At 36.0% G+C, this 21285-nt stretch overlaps 1 protein-coding gene across 1 annotated transcript in view; it reads left to right on the top strand.

Annotated features, from left to right (window-relative positions):
* Positions 1-21285, top strand: part of MAP4K5 (mitogen-activated protein kinase kinase kinase kinase 5) — a 132501-nt gene that overhangs the window by 64809 nt on the left and 46407 nt on the right. Inside the window, exons 10-13 of the mRNA XM_047767294.1 lie at positions 1922-2053; positions 3941-4003; positions 6187-6268; positions 7187-7303. Of these exons, the coding sequence (XP_047623250.1) occupies positions 1922-2053; positions 3941-4003; positions 6187-6268; positions 7187-7303 (394 nt within the window). The remainder of the gene's footprint in view (positions 1-1921; positions 2054-3940; positions 4004-6186; positions 6269-7186; positions 7304-21285) is intronic.

Raw genomic sequence — 21285 nt, 5'->3', positions numbered from 1 at the left:
TATACCCTGCTATACCAGGTAATGTTTATATCTTCCCTAGTATATCCATCATCTGTGTTTATCAGAAGTCTTGCCCTGTCTTAAAAATGACACCCACATTCCCTTTCTTTACCATGGTAGACTGCTTGATCACAGCTCTGCTTGCCATTGAGCCACCATTGATTCTGGTGGACATAGGCAATGAATTTCATGTTTTCTCTAGATTCCAACTCAGCTTCTTTACTCTATGAAACTTGCCTTCAGTCATCTTGCTTCATGTGATCATTTTCTTCTCTTTATTCCTACATCCATTATTATGTATTTGCATATAGCATATATGTCTACATATATATTTTATATCCTTAACCACACTTAAGTTGAGAGACATTGTGTCATACATCTTTTTGTAATCTAAGTATATACAGAAGTGTATACAAAAGCAACTTCTAACTTGTGCATATTCAATATAAACAATCTTAATTTAAAAATAATAAACATGAAAAAACAAAAGAATATATCTCTCCTGAGCAATATCACCTATGCTTTGTAACTTCAGATGCCATCATTATACACCACTGACACCCAAACAGATAATTCCAACTCAGCTACTCAGTTGACCTTCAATCTTATATATATTCCATAGTTGTTTGATAATGGCACTACTTTGATATCCACAAGCATTTTATACTCAGATTAGTCTCTTCAGTCAACCCCTTTCATCCTATCCCTTCTGCCACTGCCTTTGGAAAGGCCTTTCTTTTTCCCCTTGTATTTTTGAAATAGTCTTCTAACTCATCTACTTGACTCTGGTTTCACCTCTTCTCACACCATCCTTCATGTTGGCTTGAGTTTTGTATCATAATGAAATCTTTCATTTTCATGGTAAAGTCTAAACTTCCTTATATGATCAGTAAGCCATTCATTATCTAGCCTGTCTCTCTGAGTTTTATTTTTCCAAATTCTTTCTAGGCCTTCTCAGACTGTCTGTGGTGAATGACCTAGAGGTGTTTGTTTTTGTTTTTGTTTTTTTCATTTTCTATCCATTACAGATTGTTACTTTTGTAAAAGAAACTTAAAATGAATTTTAAAAGATCATATATGTGTATAAGAATAAATACTTTAAATTTCTGTACTTATCACACACTGATAACATGCTATTTACAGCCCCATATCCGTCTGAAGATCATACATTGAGTAGCACTGTCCTATCACTTCTCCACGTGTTCCATGCCTTCCTATCTCCTTGCCTTTGTACTTGTTTCCTCTGTCCAGGCTCCTCAACCCTCCTTAGCACCCTGCTAATTCATTCTGTCAGTCTTACCTCCTTTAGGAGCTTTTCTCTGACCTTCATAGCAATTTAGGTGCTCCTTTTCTTTTCCCATGTTGTAAACAAGATTCACGAAACAGAAACTAAAGTAAGGCGGAGTTCCCATCATGGCTCAGTGGTTAACAAACCCAACTAATATCCATGAGGACACGGGTTCGATCCCTGGCCTCACTCAGTGGGTTAAGGATCTGGCATTGCTGTGAGCTGTGATGTAAATCTCACAGCTGTGGCTCTGGCCTAGGCTGGTGGCTACAGCTCCAATTCGACTCCTAGCCTGGGAACCTCCATATGCCACCAGTGTGGCCCTAAAAGACAAAAAAAAAAAAAAAAAAAAAAAAAAAAAAAAAAAAACAGAAACTAAAGTAAGGCAAAACACTCTTTCCTCAGAGCAACAGTATTCAGAGAAGAGGATTCACGATTTTTAAATAATAAGTGTTAAAAAAAGTGTGTGTCTATGTATTTATATGGTCTTTATTAGGTCTTTTCTAGTAAAGTTTCTTCTTTCCTAGTAAATGCCTCTAAGCCTCTTTTCCTCCAAGAAGTCTAGTGAATATAACAAAAAGATTTCATATCATTTTTAAAAACAAAAATGTTGTATTTATTAATTCCTTCTAGGATGGCCCCAGAAGTTGCAGCAGTAGAAAAGAATGGTGGCTACAACCAACTCTGTGATATCTGGGCAGTAGGAATAACAGCAATTGAACTTGGAGAACTTCAACCACCTATGTTTGATCTTCATCCAATGAGGTGTTCTCAGTATTTGCAATTATAGTTATTATCAAGGTCTTCAGGGAGAGTGAAATACTGACAACTGGGTATTCCAAGCTCATTTTAAAGTATATTAAAAGAGTAAAAGTGTTCTGGGGGACTTAAGAATAATCTCAGCTAAAACCTGATCTCTTGTATTGCTGTTCCTAAGACAATGGGGAGTGAATCATCAATACTGTGATGATTTTCCATAGAATAAATTTCCCTTGGTAATCATACTAGGATTTAACAGTTATCATTTAAAAAAAAAAAAAGTCTTTTTAAGTTTTTATCCATTCCTCCATTAGTTAAAAATGTTTCTTTCTTTTTTTTTTTTTTTTGGTCCTAAATGGAGTTATAAACAATGATAGGATGCAGATGAGTTTTTTCTATTCTCATTTGATTCTGTTTCTTTTTCGTTTGTCTAGGGATAATGAAGAGGTAGATGCTTAGTATAATCATTTACGTTTTAGGGTAAATTGTCTCTGAAAAAAGAACTTTTGAGAGACTATGAAGTGATTTTTAATATTTTAAAGGAAAATATAAATTAGGCTAAAATTTAAACTTAGTATGAAGTTAAAAAGAAAATCAACAGAACAGGGAAAGTATTCTAACTTATGACAGATAGCAGATTAATATATATTACATGAATAACTCATTCAGAGACCCTTAAGGGCAAAAGATAAATTATTTATGAGCAAGTAACCAGATACCAAAGAAACATGAAAAACTATTTAACCTCAGAACTAAAGATATACAAATTAAAGATACCTGCTTTTAGCTGGAATGATGCTAAGTACAGGCCTTTAGGAAAATAATTTAAATGTTATTTGTTATGGGCAATACAAATATTGCACTGATTCCACTACTGGAAAAACTTAGGAAATAATCCAAGAAAAGAAAAAGCTAAAAATTATCTAGTTCAAGATTACCAGGGAAAAATCTGAATATCCAGTCATTGGTAAATTGTTAAGGAAATTATTTAGCAGTAAAGGGAGGTAGTTACATAAGTATAAACCAAAACAACATGGAAAACTGATTATTAGTGATAAAAAGCAAAACATAGCATTACCTATTATAATTATAATGATTAGTGATTGGTTAATAGATTAAAAAGAAGCACAGAAACTTAAAATAATGTCTTGGAGTGGGAGGAATATGGACTTTTTTTCAATTTTCCCTTATATATGAATCATTTAATTTTTAAAAAGAGAATATTTTTGGTATTTAAAAAAATGACTAAAGAGTTTTCTTGGAAATGTGGAAGGGGTTTTCTAAGAAATACTAAAATACTCCCTTCTTAAATCCTCCATCCTTCTACCCCCATAGTCCATAGAAAATGGGTCAAAGGTCAGTTCATTGAGAAAGTCAGTCCTCTTGCAGGTTGACTTCTGTTCCATTCATAACAAGAGAATGTGAAAAAATTATTGTCCAAAAGGGGAAACAGACTCGAAAATGGGTATAATTTGCCTGTACACCCAAAATAATTATAGAGGCTAATCTTCAGTTAAACATACAGCCCAATGTTTGAGTAATATATCATTTCTGTGTGTTACAGAATGACATACAATTATATAGGCTAGCACTTAAGGTATAATACTAATTATGTATGTAACAGTGTGGTAATAAAACCTTCTCTAACATTTGGTTACTTTGCCTTGTAAGTAAGAGCTTGTTTGAAATGTGAAGATCCTCTATATAGCCAGGAGAAAATTCCATAGGGTATACAATGTATAAAATACTAATTGCAATACCCCATACTAGTTTTCTTCAGTACCTACATATGCAGTAGTCTTGTATAAATTCACTACAGAATATTGATTATAATTACTAGGTGTAGTAATAAAAGTAGTTTATATTACTCTTTAACTGAAATTTTTATTCCAGGGCCCTCTTCTTAATGTCAAAAAGTAATTTTCAGCCTCCGAAACTAAAGGACAAAACAAAATGGTGAGTTACAGAATATATAGATTTATAGCATTTTATGGTTGAGAGGGACACAGGTTCAGTTCTGTTATTTTGTAGGTGGTGAAACTGAAGCCCGGAGGCATTAAACAGTTTCCCTGAAGTTATTTGTCTGTTTTACTTGCAGAGCTATCGCAAGGATCTAGGTTTATTTTCTAGTCAGTGTTCCTTTATAATGTGCTGCAGTGGTAAAACTCTGAGCATTTTATTAATGTTTTGGCAGCTTCGATAAAAGGTGTGGTGAGGAAAGGTTTTGAAATAAATAAGATTTTGGAGATTCATATTTTGCCTTGTATTCCTTTACTTTTGTTAATGACATGTTGACTTTCATGGAAGATGATAGAACAAGGTTTCTGAGATGCAGTGACACTTAAAATCAATCCCTACGGCTTTTCTCTACTTTTCTTCCCTAATATTTCAAAAGGTCATTACTTATTTGCATAATCTGTTCCTTCTCATATGAAGTTAAGCAATTTGCCTATTCTTATATTCTGCAAACTGTCTTCCTAATTAGGTAATAAAAATTGAAAATTGGAGTTCCCGTTGTGGTGCAACAGAAACAAATCTGACTAGGAACCATGAGGTTACGGGTTCGAACCCTGGCCTCGCTCATTGGTTAAGGATGTGATGTTGCCATGAGCTGTGGTGTAGGTTGCAGACCAGACATGGCTTGGATCTGATGTTGCTGTAGCTCCGATTAGACTGCTAGCCTGGGAACCTCCGTATGCCGCAGGTGCGGCCCAAAAAAAACAAAAAAAAATTGAAAATTGTTTTTCTGGTAATAACTTTCCATATATTTAGTAAAGGAAACTATACAAACAAAAGGTTCCATATTCTTAATTGGTTTACCATAATCAAAGGTGCTAGAGGTCATAAGTCATGTTTTAATAATATGGTAGTAGTGATCTAAAAAATCACTACTTAAATGCAAAAAGCTGGAAGTAATCAAAACCTGCATTTGTTCAATGGTGTTTAACTCAGAGCTATGCGGAAGTTCCCTTTACAATTACAACCATTTAGTTTCTAGGGGAAAAAATTCTTAAATTCAGTAATTCTTCATCTAGAATTAGATGACCTCTCTTGAGAGATCCATTGGCCCCCAAATTCTGTATGTATATTCCTTTTTTTCTGGGGAGACAGTGCATACCTTATTTCAGATTCTAAGAGGCCTGTCCCTAAAACAGGTTCTAAACAATTTTTTTTTTTTTACATTTTATTAGCCTGTCTATGCATAGTATTATTTAGGAGCCAAGCCATTCTAGAGATAATGCCTGGAATGAAAGGTGTATCACATGGTGGAAATAAAGAAGTTTATATCCTCCTTCTAGCTGTATTCTTTGGTATTGACATGCGTTTCTCCCTGTTCTTTGTTACCCAAAGTTCCTAAGCAACTGGAGCTGGAGGATTTGGGCAGGAAACGTAATGCACACAGGTCATCAGATGTAATGCAGCGATTTGATATCTCTGAAGAGAAATGCTGTGTCATTGATGTCATTGGTCATGACTAAGGTTATTCTCATTGGTTCTTGCCCAGTCCCTCCTCCAGTGGAATCTTGGCAATGGTGCAGTTATCTGTTTTTGTTATTAATTAATAATCAAAATATAATTCCTTTAACTTATGTCTTCTTCCTTTCCCCATTTCATCAGTGCAGGTGGCAGGAAAACTCTTCTGGTTACTAAGATTGCTCCCTCTTCTCTGTCCTCATTCCTAAGAAATTCATTGACCTTTTAAGGGTTTAAATAATTTCTCACATTACCTACCCTCCCTTCATGCCTTCCAACTCTTGGTATAGCAGAACATTTACAAAAGCATATAAATTAGGAAATGAGAAGAGATCATTTTGATTCTTAAGTGGTACCTAGAACACAAGGTTATAAACCCTATGGGTGACACACCTACCCATTTCTAGTTTTCAGTGTAAGTTTTAGAAGTTATATTACTCTTCTGTTAACTAATTGCATTTTACTTGAGGTGAAGCAGACAGATGTCTTCAAGGGATGTACTGTGCTTTGAGTTTAGTTTTTTTGGCTTATGTAGAGCTAAGAGGCCTAAGGAAAAAAATCATGTGTTTCAATCTTTCTAACTGCTTGTAAGTTAATTTTATCTAGTAACACCAAAAAACTAATATTAGTGAAATATTTTTGTACATGTCTTTTTTTATTTGAAGGTCATCAACATTCCATAATTTTGTCAAAATAGCACTAACCAAAAACCCAAAAAAAAGACCAACTGCTGAAAGACTTCTGACTGTAAGTCATTCAATTTATAGGAGATTTTTCTGTAGTCATGCAATAAATAGGCATATCACAAGAACATCAGTATTCAGATTTTTAATATAAAAATATTAGTGATTGCTTACAGCGGGGATCAGCAAACATTCTATAAAGAGCCAAAGAGTAAATATTTTAGGCCTTTGTGAACCATATGGTCTCTGTTGCAACTACTCCGTTTTGCCATTGTAACACAAAAGCAACCAAAGATGGTACACATGAAAGATATGGCTTTCATACACAATAAAGCTTTATTTATAAAAGGGGGCAGTGCACCAGATTTTGCCTGTGGGCTGTAGTTTGCCAACCCCTGCCTTACAGAAAACTCTTAAAAATGTTGCTTTCATCTAAAATTAACTTCTTTTCTTGGTTTCTTAAGTAAATTTATAGAATGGTCTTGTGTATGTGTTTGTAAAATACTTTTATATTAGAAAAAGCTGATGATTACAACAATCTAAGAAAACTTTGTTTAATGTTATAAAATTTAATTGTCTATACATTAACAATTTTATTGAATTAAATATATGCAATTATAGAATACACGTTTTTTCGTATTGTGCGATGAACTGTACCACAGTACTTATTTGCATATTATTATAATGACATGAGTAATGAATGTCATTGTTATAGCCAAGCTTGTAATTTGATTATCTAATATAGATTATTTATTTACCTAGAGAAGTTATTCATGTTATAAACTTACCCCACGGTGGTTCTTTAGTTCCTTAGCTTTTGTAATATATAATTATGAATTCTCTGATTAATATTTTTGCTGATATATTGTCTAATTGTTTCCCATATGCTTGTTTGATAGTTAATAGAAAAACACAAACAGCAATTTCTATAAGCCATAGGTGGAAAAGCATTCTCATGAAGTTTTGTTTTGTTTTTACTCAGCATACGTTTGTAGGGCAGCCAGGTCTCTCTAGGGCCCTAGCAGTTGAACTGTTGGACAAAGTGAACAATCCAGACAACCACACACATTACACTGAAGGAGATGATGATGACTTTGAGGTAAGACATGTCTGTAGTTTAATATTTGAAAGTACATGTTTAATATGGCCTTAGAGTTTGTTTTTGAATTCACTCTTTAAGTTTGTTAAAGCAGATTTAGTAACAAAAGTTGTCAATGTAATCTACACTTGTCCTGCATATAATTACCAGTTAACACTAAAAAAATTATAGTATAATATATGTAACACAACCAATTGATACTTTTCTTAATCCTAGTTCTTTCCAAAACCGGGATGACTGTTTTTCATAGCATTGTATTATTTTATTTTCTTAGTTGGTTTACTTAAAGTTATTAAAAGGTAGCTAAGATTAGAATCAGGTATGTGCCTTTCCCCTCTCAGAAATCCAGAAGTGTTTTTTCTTCCCTTGAGACATCAACTTCTGTAGTAAGAATTTGGTCTTTCTCTAAAAAGAAAGGGTATCTGATTTCCAAGGAAATACAAGTTTTAGGAACATTGCTTTGGACTAAAAGAACAAAGTTAGCCAGAGCACATGTACATATTATTTTTCACAAAAGAGACTCCCTAAAAATGCATTTGGCCATTTTGTTTTATTCATCCAGATCATTAATAGAATACAAATAATTTTTTAAAATTAGCATAAATTCCAGTACTTTTTCAATACTTATTCAAAACTATGTAATTACATATAGAGGTATTTATAACTATGCTTGCTTTCTCTGAAAATATTATAGAAATATTTTGATTATATTATACTTAAAAACACAACTTATAAATCAGGAACAAGAAATTCCCTGCCCATTGTTGGGCACCTATTTATGCCTATATATATATATGCATGTGTGTATATATGTGTATGTGTGTGTGTGTGTATAGAGAGAGACAACATATATGTTATATATACCACAACTGTATTTTTTACCTGTCTCTCTTCCTCTCCTTTTATTTCTTTTTATTTCTGTGTTTCTCTGAATCTGTCTCTTCATTTTTCTTTAAGCCTTTGTTTTCCTTTATACTTCTGACAAGAATGTAGAACTAAACTTTATGTGTTATTATTTATCCAGAAAATTTTCTACTTCATATACTTAAGTTTTAAATTATACAGTGTAAGTATTGTGATAACTACTAATATTCATTGAGTAGCCATTGTGTAGATAGTATTAGGCCAAATAATTTCCGTGTTAACTCTTCTAATACTCAAAACAATCCTTTGCAATTGGTGCTATTACCGTCACCATTTTACAAATAAGAAATGAAGGAGAAAGAATAAAAGTAATCTCATTTGCCCAAGATTATATGCCTAGCAAGTAGTAGAATCTGGCTTTTGATCCTGGCAAATTAACTTTAGAACCTACTCTTAGTTAATATACCATTATTTCTATGTATGTACTTAATAGAAATAGTCATTAAACAGTCTTTGTAAACTAATCCCTTCCCTAGTATATAGCATAGTCTTACCTTGTAGTAGGTAACCAGTGAATATTTTGTTGACTGTTAAATGAACTCTAATTGAAGATATAAAATGAACCAGCCAGATATAGATTTTTTTCTTTAACCATCATTTTAGACTTGTAATAACTAATAATAAGATTTTAATCCCTTGAAAATTCAAAATTATTAAAATTGTTGTAGGTGAAATTTAGAATTATATATTACTTGATTCTTTAATTAATGTTTCATTGGTTATGTAAATAAAAAACTCTTCTTTTGTTCCCAAACTCTTCTTTTATTCCCCACACTATTTTGCTGAGCTTCTCAAATCCACTCTTATCTTTGGAATTCTCTATTTCTCTTAAATGTTATAGCCATACTTTTTATTCCTCTAAATGTAAAACCTTGTTCCAGACAGCTGGGGACACAATAGTGGCTGCGATTGACATGAACTCTGTCTTCAAAGAACTTACAGAGAATGGTCTCTGAGGAAATTCAGAAATACCAACAAATAATTTACAAGTTTGATAACTATTATGAAATGGGAAATACAGGGTGTTCTGCAGGCATATTTTAGGTCCAGGAAAGGACTCACTGTAGAAGCAATACATAAGCTGAAAATCTGAAGAATAGATAGAAATTAGAAGAAAAGAGCAGGCAGAAGTGTTCTGAGCAGAAAAGAGAAGCCTGGAGAGAAGAGAGTATACTTGAGAAACTGAAGAAAAGTCAGTCTGTTAGGCAGAAAACTAGGAAGGAATTTGTGGAAGATGAGGTTACAAAGCTAGATGTTTCAAATGAAAAAAATCGGAGGCTTTAGTCTAGATACAGTAGAAACCATTAAAGGGTAAGGGAGGAACTCCTGTTGTGGCTCAGTGGGTTAAGAACTCAACCTTGTCTCTGTGAGGATATGGGTTCAATCCTTGGCTTCACTCAGTGGGTTAAGGATCCAGCATTACTGCAAGCTGCAGCACAGGTCACAGATGTGGCTTGGATCTGGTGTTGCTGTGGCTGTGACGTAGGCTGCATCTGCAGCTCTCATTCGACCCCTGGCCTGGGAACTTCCATATACCCCAAGTGCCACCATAAAAAGAAAGGGGGCTCAGAGAGTGATGTAAGATATGGTTTTTTTTTAAAAAAAGATCTCTATGACTTCAGATTGGTGATTTCATTCCTTAAAACCTCTTAGGAGACTATTGAAGTTACCCAGGATAGAGGTAGTCATGTTTTAGACTAAGGTGGTATAGCAAAGATGGAGAGAAGTGAAGTAATTCAAGAATTATATGAGAAAGTTGGTGACTGGATATAGATGTGAGGGTGAGGAATGAGAAAAGGACCAGGCCTAGGTTTTGACTTCAATAGCTGGGTGCATATAAAAGTGCCACTTATCAAGATAGAAATACTAGTGTAAAATCAGGTTTGGGAAGAAAGATTGGTTCAGTTTTATATATGTTAATTTGAATGCTGCACCAGACTTGCAAATGCTAAGCAGTTAGGTATGTTGTTATAGCTTGGGGAGGAAAGTTTGGAGTAGAGATATAAAGTTGAGAGTCATTAGATATACTTGTAGTTGATACCTCAAGAATAAATGTGATCATCCAAGGGAGCATGTAGAATGAGAAGAGAGGGCCATAGACAGCTTCTTGAGATTTCTCCTCCAAAAATTTAAAAATCTTGTAGACCAAAAGAAATTGCAGAGGATTAATAAAGAACATTAAGAGGCTGAAAGACAATTTCAGTGAGGATACTTCCTAGTAGTTACATTAAAGAAATTTTTGGATTTTGGTGTTGGTGTTTGATTACTTTAAAAGGCTAATCTTAAAATACTACAGGTGAAGCTAGATTGGAGTGGTTTGAAAGATAAGTATAATCATTTATTTAGTTGTGAAAGGAGAGGATAAGATAGAGCAGTAGTTGGAGGAAAGAGTTGGCAGTGGATTTGTCTCTCCATATATATGTTTATTGACTATTGATTGATTGTTTTTTATGTGGAGCCAAAAAAAAATTGAACAGGATTAAACACTTATGAAAAGGATCAAATGTTTAGAGATAGAAGAGTCAAGAGAAGCAAGCTGTATAGGCAAAGTCCCCAAAAAGGGAGGAGAGGATAGAATCTAAACTATGATGTCGGACTTGGTCTTAAAGAAACACTTGAAAGGCTTTTTTGGGAAGAGTGGCCAAGATGGTGGAGTTGGAGGACCTTGAGTTCTCATCTTCTATTGAGCACACCACATTGCATCCATCTATGGGAATGATCTGAAGACTACCAGAAAAAATTTTCTATAAGTGAAGATATAAAGAAGGAACCACAATGCAATGGGTAGGAGAGGCAGAAACATGGTATAGTTAAGACCCATACCTCTGGGTAGGTAACCCACAAACAGAATAATTTCAATTGCATAGAGTCTTCCCAAGGAACAAGTCATCCGAGGCCCATATCAGGCTCCCCAGCTGAGAGACTGTACTTGAAAGACAAGCCCCTACCCCTACCCCAAATGTCTGGCTTTGAAAGCCAGCCTGGGCTTCTGTACAGGGAGCTAGAGGGCTCTAGGAAATAGAGATTGTATTCTTACAGGGCATGCGCAAAACCTCACATAGACCAAGTCCTAGCAGAGGTAGTAATTTGAAAGGACCCTTGGTCAGACCTACCTGCTGATCTTGGAAAGCTTCCCTGGGAGACAGGAGACAACTGGTACTCACCCTAAAGATATAGACAGTGGCAACAGCCATTTTGGGGAGTTTGTTGTACCAGTAGGATATTGGTAGTGGCAAGCACCATTTTGAAGTCCTTCCTCTGCCTAATAGTGCTGGGGACTTTGCAGCCCAGCAGCCTGGCACCAACCCAAGCCCCTTCCTGCCCTCACAAACAACCACCCTAGGACATGGCTCTGCCCACTAGTAGACCAGCACAAATTCTGGGACCCTGGAGCACACCCAAATCCAGCACTGCCACTAGCAGGCCAACAGCCACTGCAGTAGGCAGCCACTGCCTAGCATCTACCTGGGCCAGGGACCAAGCCTCTCTAATACTACACCCAGAGTCGTTGGCCTTGCCACAACAGAAGGACCTACACAGCCAACACAGGGGCCATCCCTAGAGCATATAGCTTTGCTACCCAAAGGAATGTGCTGCCAGGCCCCTTAGGATGCCTCTATACATAAGGCTACTCCTCCAGGACCAGGAAATATAACTAGTCTACCTAATACTTAGAAATAAACACAGAGAACTAGGCAGACAGAGACAGAGGAATATGTTCCAAATGAAAAACAAAACAAAACCTCTTAAGAATTAAATGAAGAGAAGATACACAATCTACTTGATAGAGTTTAAGGTAATTATCGTAAAGATGTTCAATGAACGCAGAGAAGAATGGAAGAACACAGTAAGCATTTTAACAAAGAGGTAGAAAATATAAAGGAGAACTAAATAGAGCTGAAGAATGCAATAACTGAAATTTAAAATACAGTAGAAGGAATCATCAGTAGATTAGAGTATATAGAGAAATGGATCAGTATAAGACTGAGTAGTAAAAATCACTCAAGCTGAAGAGAAAAAAGAAAAAAGAATTTTTAAAAATGGAGGATGGTTTAAGAGACCTCTGAGACAATATCAAATATGCTAATATTTGCATTTAGGGATACCAGCAGAAGAAAAGAGAGAAAGGGACAGAAAACTTATTTGAAGAAATCATAGCTGAAAACATTCCTAGCCTGGGAAAGGAAACAGAAAGCAAAATCCACACCAAGATACATTATAATTAAAATATCAGAAATTGAAGATAAAGAGAGAATCTTAGCAGCAAGGGAATAGCAACTAGTAATATACAAGGGAACTTCCATAAGAGTCTCAGCTGACTTTTTAGCAGAAACTCTGCAGGCCCAAAGGGTGTGTCACATAATATTCAAGGTGATAAAAGGAAGAAAACCTATAGCCAAGATTTTTCTATTTAGCAAAGCAGTCATTTAGTTTTGAAGGAGATAAAGGGTTTTACAGGCAAGTAAAAAATAAAAAGTTCAACACCACTAAACTAGCTTTACAAAAAATGTTAGTGGGACATCTCTAAATGGAAATGACCACAGTTAGAAATATCAAAATTAGACAAAAAAAAAAAAAAAAGGAGTTCCTGTTGTGGCTCAGTGGTTAATGAACCCAACTAGCATCCATGAGGGTACTGGATCGATCTCTGGCCTCGCTCAGCAGGTTAAGGATCCGGCATTGAAATGAGCTGTGGTGTAGGTCACAGACACAGCCCAGATCCCACATTGTTGTGGCTGTGGTATAGGCTGGTGGCTACAGTTCTGATTGGACCCTTAGCCTAGGAACTTCCATGTGCCGCAGGTGCAGCCCTAAAAGGACAGGAAGACCAAAAAAATAAAAAAAAAAAATAAAAAAAAAAATAAAATCTCACTGGTAAAGGCAGACATACAGTAGAGGTAGTAGACCAATCAGCTGTAAGGCTGGTAGGAAAGTTAAAAAACTAAAACTACTTAAAATCGTCTACATGTGTAATAAATATTTAAGGGATTCAAAAAAAAAGATGTAAAACATTATGTCAGGATTATTAAACATGGGGCAGATGTGGGGGATAAAAATTCAGGGTTGTTAGAATGTGTATGAACTTCGATCATAAAGTTAAAATAATTGTGTGTGTGTCGTTGTAGTCCATGAACCTCATGATAACCTCGAGAAAGGAATCCAAACATAACACTAAAGATAGTTATTAAATCACAAGGTAAGAGAACAAAAGAAGAAAGGAGCAAAAAAGAATATAAAATATAGAAATAACCATAAAACAATTAACAAAATGAGTAATTACTTCAAATGTAAATGAACTGACTGTTCCAATCAAAAGACATAGAGTGGTTGAATGCATACAAAACAAGACCCATATATGTGCTGCCTATGAAAGCCTCACTTCGGATCTAAAGACACAGACTGAGTAAAGGGATAGGAAGAGGTTTTCCATGCCAAAGGATATCTATAGAAGGCTAGAGTAACAATACTTGTATCAGACAAAACAGACCTTAAAACAAACACTGTAACAAAAGAAAGACATTACATAATGATCAAGAGATTGATCCAAAAATATATAGCAGTTGTAAATATATACACACCAAATAGATGCACCTAAATATATAAAGCAAATATAAACAAATGTAAAAGGAGATTTAGACAACACAGTAATAGTAGGGGACTGTAATGCACCATCCACATCAATGGACAGATCATCCAGAAAGAAGGCAACACTGGCTTTCAACAACACATTAGATCAGATGCACTTACTTGGAACATTCCATCCAAAACCAGCAAAATATGTATGCTATTCAATTTTGACATTCTCCAGGATAGATCATATGATAAGCCCCAGAACAAGTCTCAATAAATTTAAGACTGAAATCATATCAAGCATTTTTTCACACCACAACAGTATGGAGCTAGAAATCAACTGCAAGAAAAAAGTTACCAAAAAACCCACAAACCAATAGAGGCTAAACAATATGTTACTAATCAATCACTGCTTCACTGAAGAAATTAAGAGGGAATCAAAAAAATACCTGAAGACAAATGGAAGCACAACTATCTATAATTTATGAGATAGAGAAAAAGTAGTCCTAAAGAGGAAGTTTATAGAGTTACAAGTCTACCTAGTGAAATAAGAAAAATCTCAAACATCTGACCATACACCTAAAGGAACTAGAAAAGATAGGACAAAAACCCAAAAAAATTAGTAGAAGAAATGAAATAATGAAGAGCAGAGCAGAAATAAATGAAAACAAAAAACAGCGGAAAAGATCAATGAAACTTTGAGCTGGTTCTTTGAAGAATGAAATTATCACTTATATGTGGAATCTAATAGGGAATGATACAAACGAACTTATTTACAAAACAGAATCCGACTCAAAGATTTCACAGTCAAGCATATGGTTACCAAAAGGGATATGGGAGGGGGCAAACGGATTAATTAGGAGGTTGGACACACTATATATACGCATATATACTATTACATATAAAATGGATGAGTAACAAGGACCTACCATATAGCACAGAGTAAACTACTCAATACCTGTAATAATGTATATGGGGAAAGAATATGAAAAGGAATGGATATATGTTTATGTATATTTGATTCACTTTGCTGTACACCTGAAACTAACACAATATTGTAAGTCACCTATATGCCAGGATTTTTTTTTTTGTCTTTTTCTTTTCTAGGGCCACACCCATGGCATATGGAGGTTCCCAGGCTAGGGGTCTAATAGGAGCTGTAGCTACTGGCCTACACCACAGCCATAGTAATGCCAGATCTGAGCCCTGTCTGTGACCTACACTGCAGCTCACAGCAATGCTGGATCCTTAACCTGCTGAGCGAGGCCAGGGATCAAACCTGCAACCTCATGGTTCCTAGTCTGACTTGTTTCTGATGCGCCACAATGGGAACTCCACCAGGAATTTTTTTTTAAAAAAGATAAACAGGGTTGATAAGCCTTTGCCAGACTCTTCAGGAAAAAAATAGAACCCAAATAAAAGCAGAAATGATAGAAAAGGAGTCACAATTGACACAACAAATATATTTTAAAAGTCATAACAGAATACTACAAACAAATATATACCAATGAAATAGACTACCTAGAAGAAATGGATAAATTCCTGGAGACATACAATCTCCCAAGACTGAATTAGGAAGAAATACAAAATATGAACTGATGGATTCTAGTAATGAAATTGATCAGTAATAAGATAAACTTCTAATGGAGTTCCTATTGTGGCTCCATTAGAGGCCATCGAACTTCAATCCTTGGCCTTGCTCAGTGGGTTAAGATCCAGCGTTGCTGTGGCTGTGGTGTAGGCCAGCAGCAACAGCTCCAATTCGACCCCTAGCCTGGGAACTCCATATGGCACAGAAGCAGCCCTAGAAAAGTCAAAAAGACAAAAAAATAAATAAAATAATGAACAAAAATCTAATAGCAGTTTCACAGGTTAATTCTACCAAACATTTAGAGAAGAGTTAAATAACTATTCTTCTCAAATTATTCCAAAAAATTGCAGAGGAAAGAATGCTTCCAAACTCTTTGTACAAGGCCAGCATCACCCTGATAACAAAATTGACAAGGATACCACCCCCACACACAAAAAAAAAAAAGAAGAAAAAGGAAGAAGAAAAATTACAGGTCAATGTCAATATTGCTGATGATCATAGATGCAGAAATTCTCAACAAAATATGAGCAGACCCAATTAATACATTAAAAGGATTATACACAGTAATCAAGTGGGATTTATCACAGGGATACAAGGATATTCTCTCTTTTTTTCCTTTTTTTTTAAAGCCACATCTGTGACATATAGAAGTGCCCAGGCTAGAAATTAGATTAGAGCTGCAGCTACCAACATATGCCACAACCATGGCAACACCAGATCCAAGCCACATCTGCTACCTACACCACAACCTGTGGCAACTCTGGATCCTTAACCCATTGAATGAGACTGGGGTTTGAACCCACATCCTCACAGAGACAACATCAGGTCCTTAACCTGCTGAGCCACAGGAACTCCTTAAGGAGTTCCTTAAGGATTTTCAGTATCCACAGATCAGTCCTTGTGAGACACCACATTAACAAATTGGAGCTAAAAAATTCTGATCAGAAAAAGCTTTTGACAAAATTGAACATTTATATTAAAAACTCTCAGCAAAGTGTGTATAGAGGGAGTATACCTCAATGTAATATAGACCTTATTTGACAAACTTAACAGCCAGCATCATAGTCAGTGATGAAAAGCTAAAAGTATTTCCTCAAAGGTCAAGAACAAGACAAGTATGCCTACTCTTGCCACTTTTATTCAACATTGTATCAGAAGTCCTAGCCATAGCAATCAGATAAGAAATAGATATAAAAGTAATCCAAATTGGAAAGTAACAAGTAAAGCTATCACTATTTGCAGACAACATGATATTATATATAGAAAACCCTAAAGATGCTGAAAATAAAACATAGCAAAACATTAGCACTAATAAATCAATTTGGTAAAGTTGCAGGATACAAAATTAATATACAGAAATCTGTTGCATTTATGTACACTAACAGTGAACTATCAGAGAAATTAAGAAAACAATCTTATTTACAACTGCATCAAAAAGAATAAAATACCTCAGAATAAACCTATCCAAGGAAGTAAAAGACTGGTACTTGGAAAGGTGCAATATAGTTGTGAAAGAAATTGATAGTGACACAAATGGAAAGATATTCTGTGCTCATTGATCAGAAGAATTAATATTGTTGAAATGACCATATTATCCAAAGCAGTCTACAGATTTAATGCAATCACTATTAAAATATGAATGACATTTTTTACAGAACTAGGATGAACAATTCTATAATTTGTATGGAAATAAGAAGACCCAAATAGCCCAAACAGTCTTGAGAAAAAAGAATAAAATGAGGTATCATGCTCCCTGATTTAAACTATACTACAAAGCTACAGTAATCAAAACAGTGTGGTACTGGTACTACAACGGACATAAAGATCAATGGAACAGAAGAGAGAGCTCAGAAATAAACTCACACTAATATAGGTATTTAATCTATGACAAAAGAGACAAGAACATACAGTGTGGAAAAGACAAACCCTTCAATACATGGTATTGGGAAAACTGTACAGCTATGTGCAAAAGAATCACACCAGACTCCTTTTTCACATTATATACAAAAATAAACTCAAAGAAGCTTGAACAATTAAATGAAAAATAAACCATAAAACTCCTAGAAAAAAACATATGTAGTATGGTCTTTGACACCAGTTTTAGCAATGATTTTTTTAGATGTATCTCCTCGGGTAAGGGAAACAAAAGCAAAAACAAACAGATAGGGAGTTCCCTTTGTGGCGCAGCAGAAACGAATCTGACTAGTATCCATGAAGATGTGGGGTCGATCCCTGGCCTTGCTCAGGTCGGGGATCTGGCATTGATGTGAGCTGGTGTGTAGGTCACAGATGTGGCTCAGATCCTGCATTGCTGTGGCTGTGGTGCAAGCTGACAGCTGTAGCTCTGATTCGACCCCCAGCTTGGGAACTTCCATTTCCCACAGGTGTGGCCCTAAAAAGCAAAAAATAAAAATGGAAAAAATAAACGAATGGGACTACATCAAACAAAAAAGCTTTCGCATCTCAAAGAAAACTTTCAAAACAAAAAGGTCATCTGCTGAATGGTAGAAGATATTTGCAAATGATATATCCTGATTAGGGGTTAATATCCAAAACACACAAAGAACTCATACAATTCAACACCAAAAAACAAAACAAAAAAAACAACAACAAAAAAACCAACCTGATTAAAAAATGGGCAGAAGACGTGAGTGGACATTTTTCCAAAGAAGTCATGTAGATAGCCAACAGACACATGAAAAGATGCTCAGCATCACTAGGCATCAGGGAAAGGCAAATCAGAACCACAGTGAGATACCACCTCATACTTGTCATAATGGCTAACATCAAGAAGACAGCAAATGAGTGCTGGCAAGGATGTGGAGTAAAGGGAATCCTTGTACATTTTCAGTAGGATTGTAAATTGATGTATCCACTATGGAAAATAGTACGGTGATTCCTGAAAAAGTTAAACTGCCATATTATCTGGCAGTTTCACCTCTGGGTATGTACCTGGAGAAAATAAAAACTAATCAAAAGGTGTATGTACATCTCAGAGTTCCTTTCATGGCTCAGCAGTTAACGACCCCTACTAGGAACCATGAAGATGCGGGTTTGACCCCTGGCCTCACTCAGTGGGTTAAGGATCCAGTGTTGCCGTAAGCTGTGGTGTAGGTCGCAGATGTGGCTCGGATCCCACATGGCTGTGGCATAAGCCAGCAGCTATACCTCCAATTCAACCCATCACCTGGGAATATCCACATGCTGCCGGTATGGCCCTAAAAAACAACAAAAAAGAGGTATTTGTACATCTATGTTCACTGCACTCAATAGCTAACATATGGAAGCATTGCAAGTATCCATCGATAGATAAATCATTAAAGAGGATATATTGTGTGTGTCTGTGTGTGTGTGTATACACACACACACAGACACACGCATATGCACAGTGGAATATTACTTAGCCACAAAAAATAAAATCTTCCCTACAGTTCTCTCATGGCTCAGTGGGTTAAGGATCTGGCGTTGACATTGCTGTGGCATGGGTTTGATCTCTGGCCCAGGAACTTCTGCATGCTGCAGATGCCACCTAAATAGGTGAAATGATCAATTATCTTCAACCCAGATATGACTATAAGATTTTTTTTTAATGAAATCTTCCTGTTTTTGACAACATGGATGGATCTAGAGGCCATTATGCTAAGTGAAATAAATCAAAGACAAGTACCACATGATCTCACTTATGTGTGGGATTTAAGAAACCAAAATAAAATGAAAACAGATACAGAAAAGAAACATGTGTTTCACAAAAGGGAAATTTGTGGGGTGGGCAAAATAGGTGAAGGGGATTAAGAAGTATCAACCTTCAGTTATATAATAAATAAATCACATGGATGTAATATAAAGCATAAGGAATATGGTCAGTAACATTGCATCAATTTTTATGAGGACTGATAGTTACTACACTTACAGTGTTGATCATTTCATAATGAATGCAAATGTCACATCATTAGTACATCTGAAACTAATATGATATTATACACTCACTATATTTCAGTTTTAAAAAAGGAAATAAATACTTCTTTCCTTGCATGAGAGAGGTGGGTAGTTGAGAGTATAACTGGAAGTTGTCTCCTATTTGATAATTTATGTTTGCTTTATGAGTGAGGTGGCAGTGTCATCTGAAAATATGAAGAGGTTGGGTTTGAAGAATGTGGTGAAATTGTGAAATAGTAATTGAGAGAATAGATGAGTTAAATGATGAGAGAAGTATTTGTAGGCAGAATTGAAGCCTCAGATGAGATGACTTTTCAATGTGTCTCCTATGTAATTTTCCTCCAACAGTGATTGGTATCCTAGATATAAACCAAAGGTTTAGTTCATTCTGGGTTGTAATTTTGGTATGCCAGTATACTGAAGGACAGGGGCCAAATGGAGTTTAAGATATATGCAAGAGATTGCTTGAAATTATGGACCACCAGATCTAAACTGAATGGGAAGAAAAGTGAAGATGGGAGAAATGCATCTGGAGAGTGAGAAAGTAATGGATTGATGGACTTGAGATTTCATTGTGAACATTTTAAAAATATAATGGGAGTAAATGAGAGAGTAAGCTCAAAGGATGAGAAATTTGGGTATTGTGTAAATTCACATAACAGCTGATGACATGGTATGATCTTAGTAATACAGACTACAATGAAGTGTGGTAGGATGTCTTTAGAGATGATGTCAGAAAACTTAAGTCCAGAGCAATGGGCTCTTGAAGTCCTCTGGAATGATAGTGGGCCTTTTTTTTTTTTTTTTTTTTTGGTCTTTTTAGAGCCTTGCCTGTGGCATATGGAAGTTCCCAGGCTAGGGGTAGCATTGGAGCTGTAGCCACCGGCCTACACCACAGCTACAAGCAACACACGCTCCAAGCCATATCTGCAACCTACACCACAGCTCAGGGCAGTGCTGGATCATTAACCCACTGAATGGGTCCAGGAATTGAACCCTCATCCTCATGGATACTAGTTGGGTTCGTTACCCCCAAGCCACAACAGGAATTCTGATGGTGAGTCTTAAAGTGGAAGCAAAGACATATGAACCACTGTCCAAGCCATCAGTGAATGAGAGTGAGGCATCAGAAACTCGGTGGACAGGAGTTGAGCTGAAGGCATTGTTTCAAAAGATGAGAAGCTTATACAAAACGATGGAAGTGGCAAGCCTTCTTGCTTAATTTATTACCTCAGTGTCCCTACATAGCAGTATTTCTTCCCTCTATACCCTCTTACATACTTAATCAGACTACTCTTAAAGCTGACTCTTGTGATACCTTTCCCTTTCTATAAAATCTCCAAAAAGTTCTTTTGTCAAGATAAAATTGAGAGCCCTAGCCTGACATTCAGAGGCTTTCGTGATCTGGCTCAGCCTCAAGTTTGTCTTTCCAGCTTTGTCATCTCTTCACTTAATGTTCACTGCTGCCAAGTAATAACCAACTCCAGTTCCCCTAAACACTCCGCAGTTTCCTTTTCTTCTTGCATCACTTTGTTGATATTCTTTCTGCTGTCTGAAATGCTTTTCCCACATTGCTGCACGTCCAATACCTACTTATCTTTCAAGGCCTCAGATCAGATTACAGCTCTCTTATAAAGAATTTTTTTACCCCTTCAGGTGGAGGTCATTTCTCCTTCCTCTGGGTGTTATTAAGTAATCTTTTTTTTTTTTTTTTTTGCTATTTCTTGGGCCGTTCCCGCAGCATATGGAGGTTCCCAGGCTAGGGGTTGAATCGGAGCTGTAGCCACCGGCCTACGCCAGAGCCACAGCAACGCGGGATCCGAGCCGCGTCTGCAACCTACACCACAGCTCACGGCAACGCCGGATCGTTAACCCACTGAGCAAGGGCAGGGATCGAACCCACAACCTCATGGTTCCTAGTTGGATTCATTAACCACTGCGCCACGACGGGAACTCCTAT

The sequence above is a fragment of the Phacochoerus africanus genome, chromosome 2 (genome assembly GCF_016906955.1).
Source record: "Phacochoerus africanus isolate WHEZ1 chromosome 2, ROS_Pafr_v1, whole genome shotgun sequence".
Classification (NCBI taxonomy): Eukaryota; Metazoa; Chordata; class Mammalia; order Artiodactyla; family Suidae; genus Phacochoerus; species Phacochoerus africanus.
Note: the sequence above shows the minus strand (reverse complement) of the source record. Positions and strands in the feature narration are given on the sequence as shown.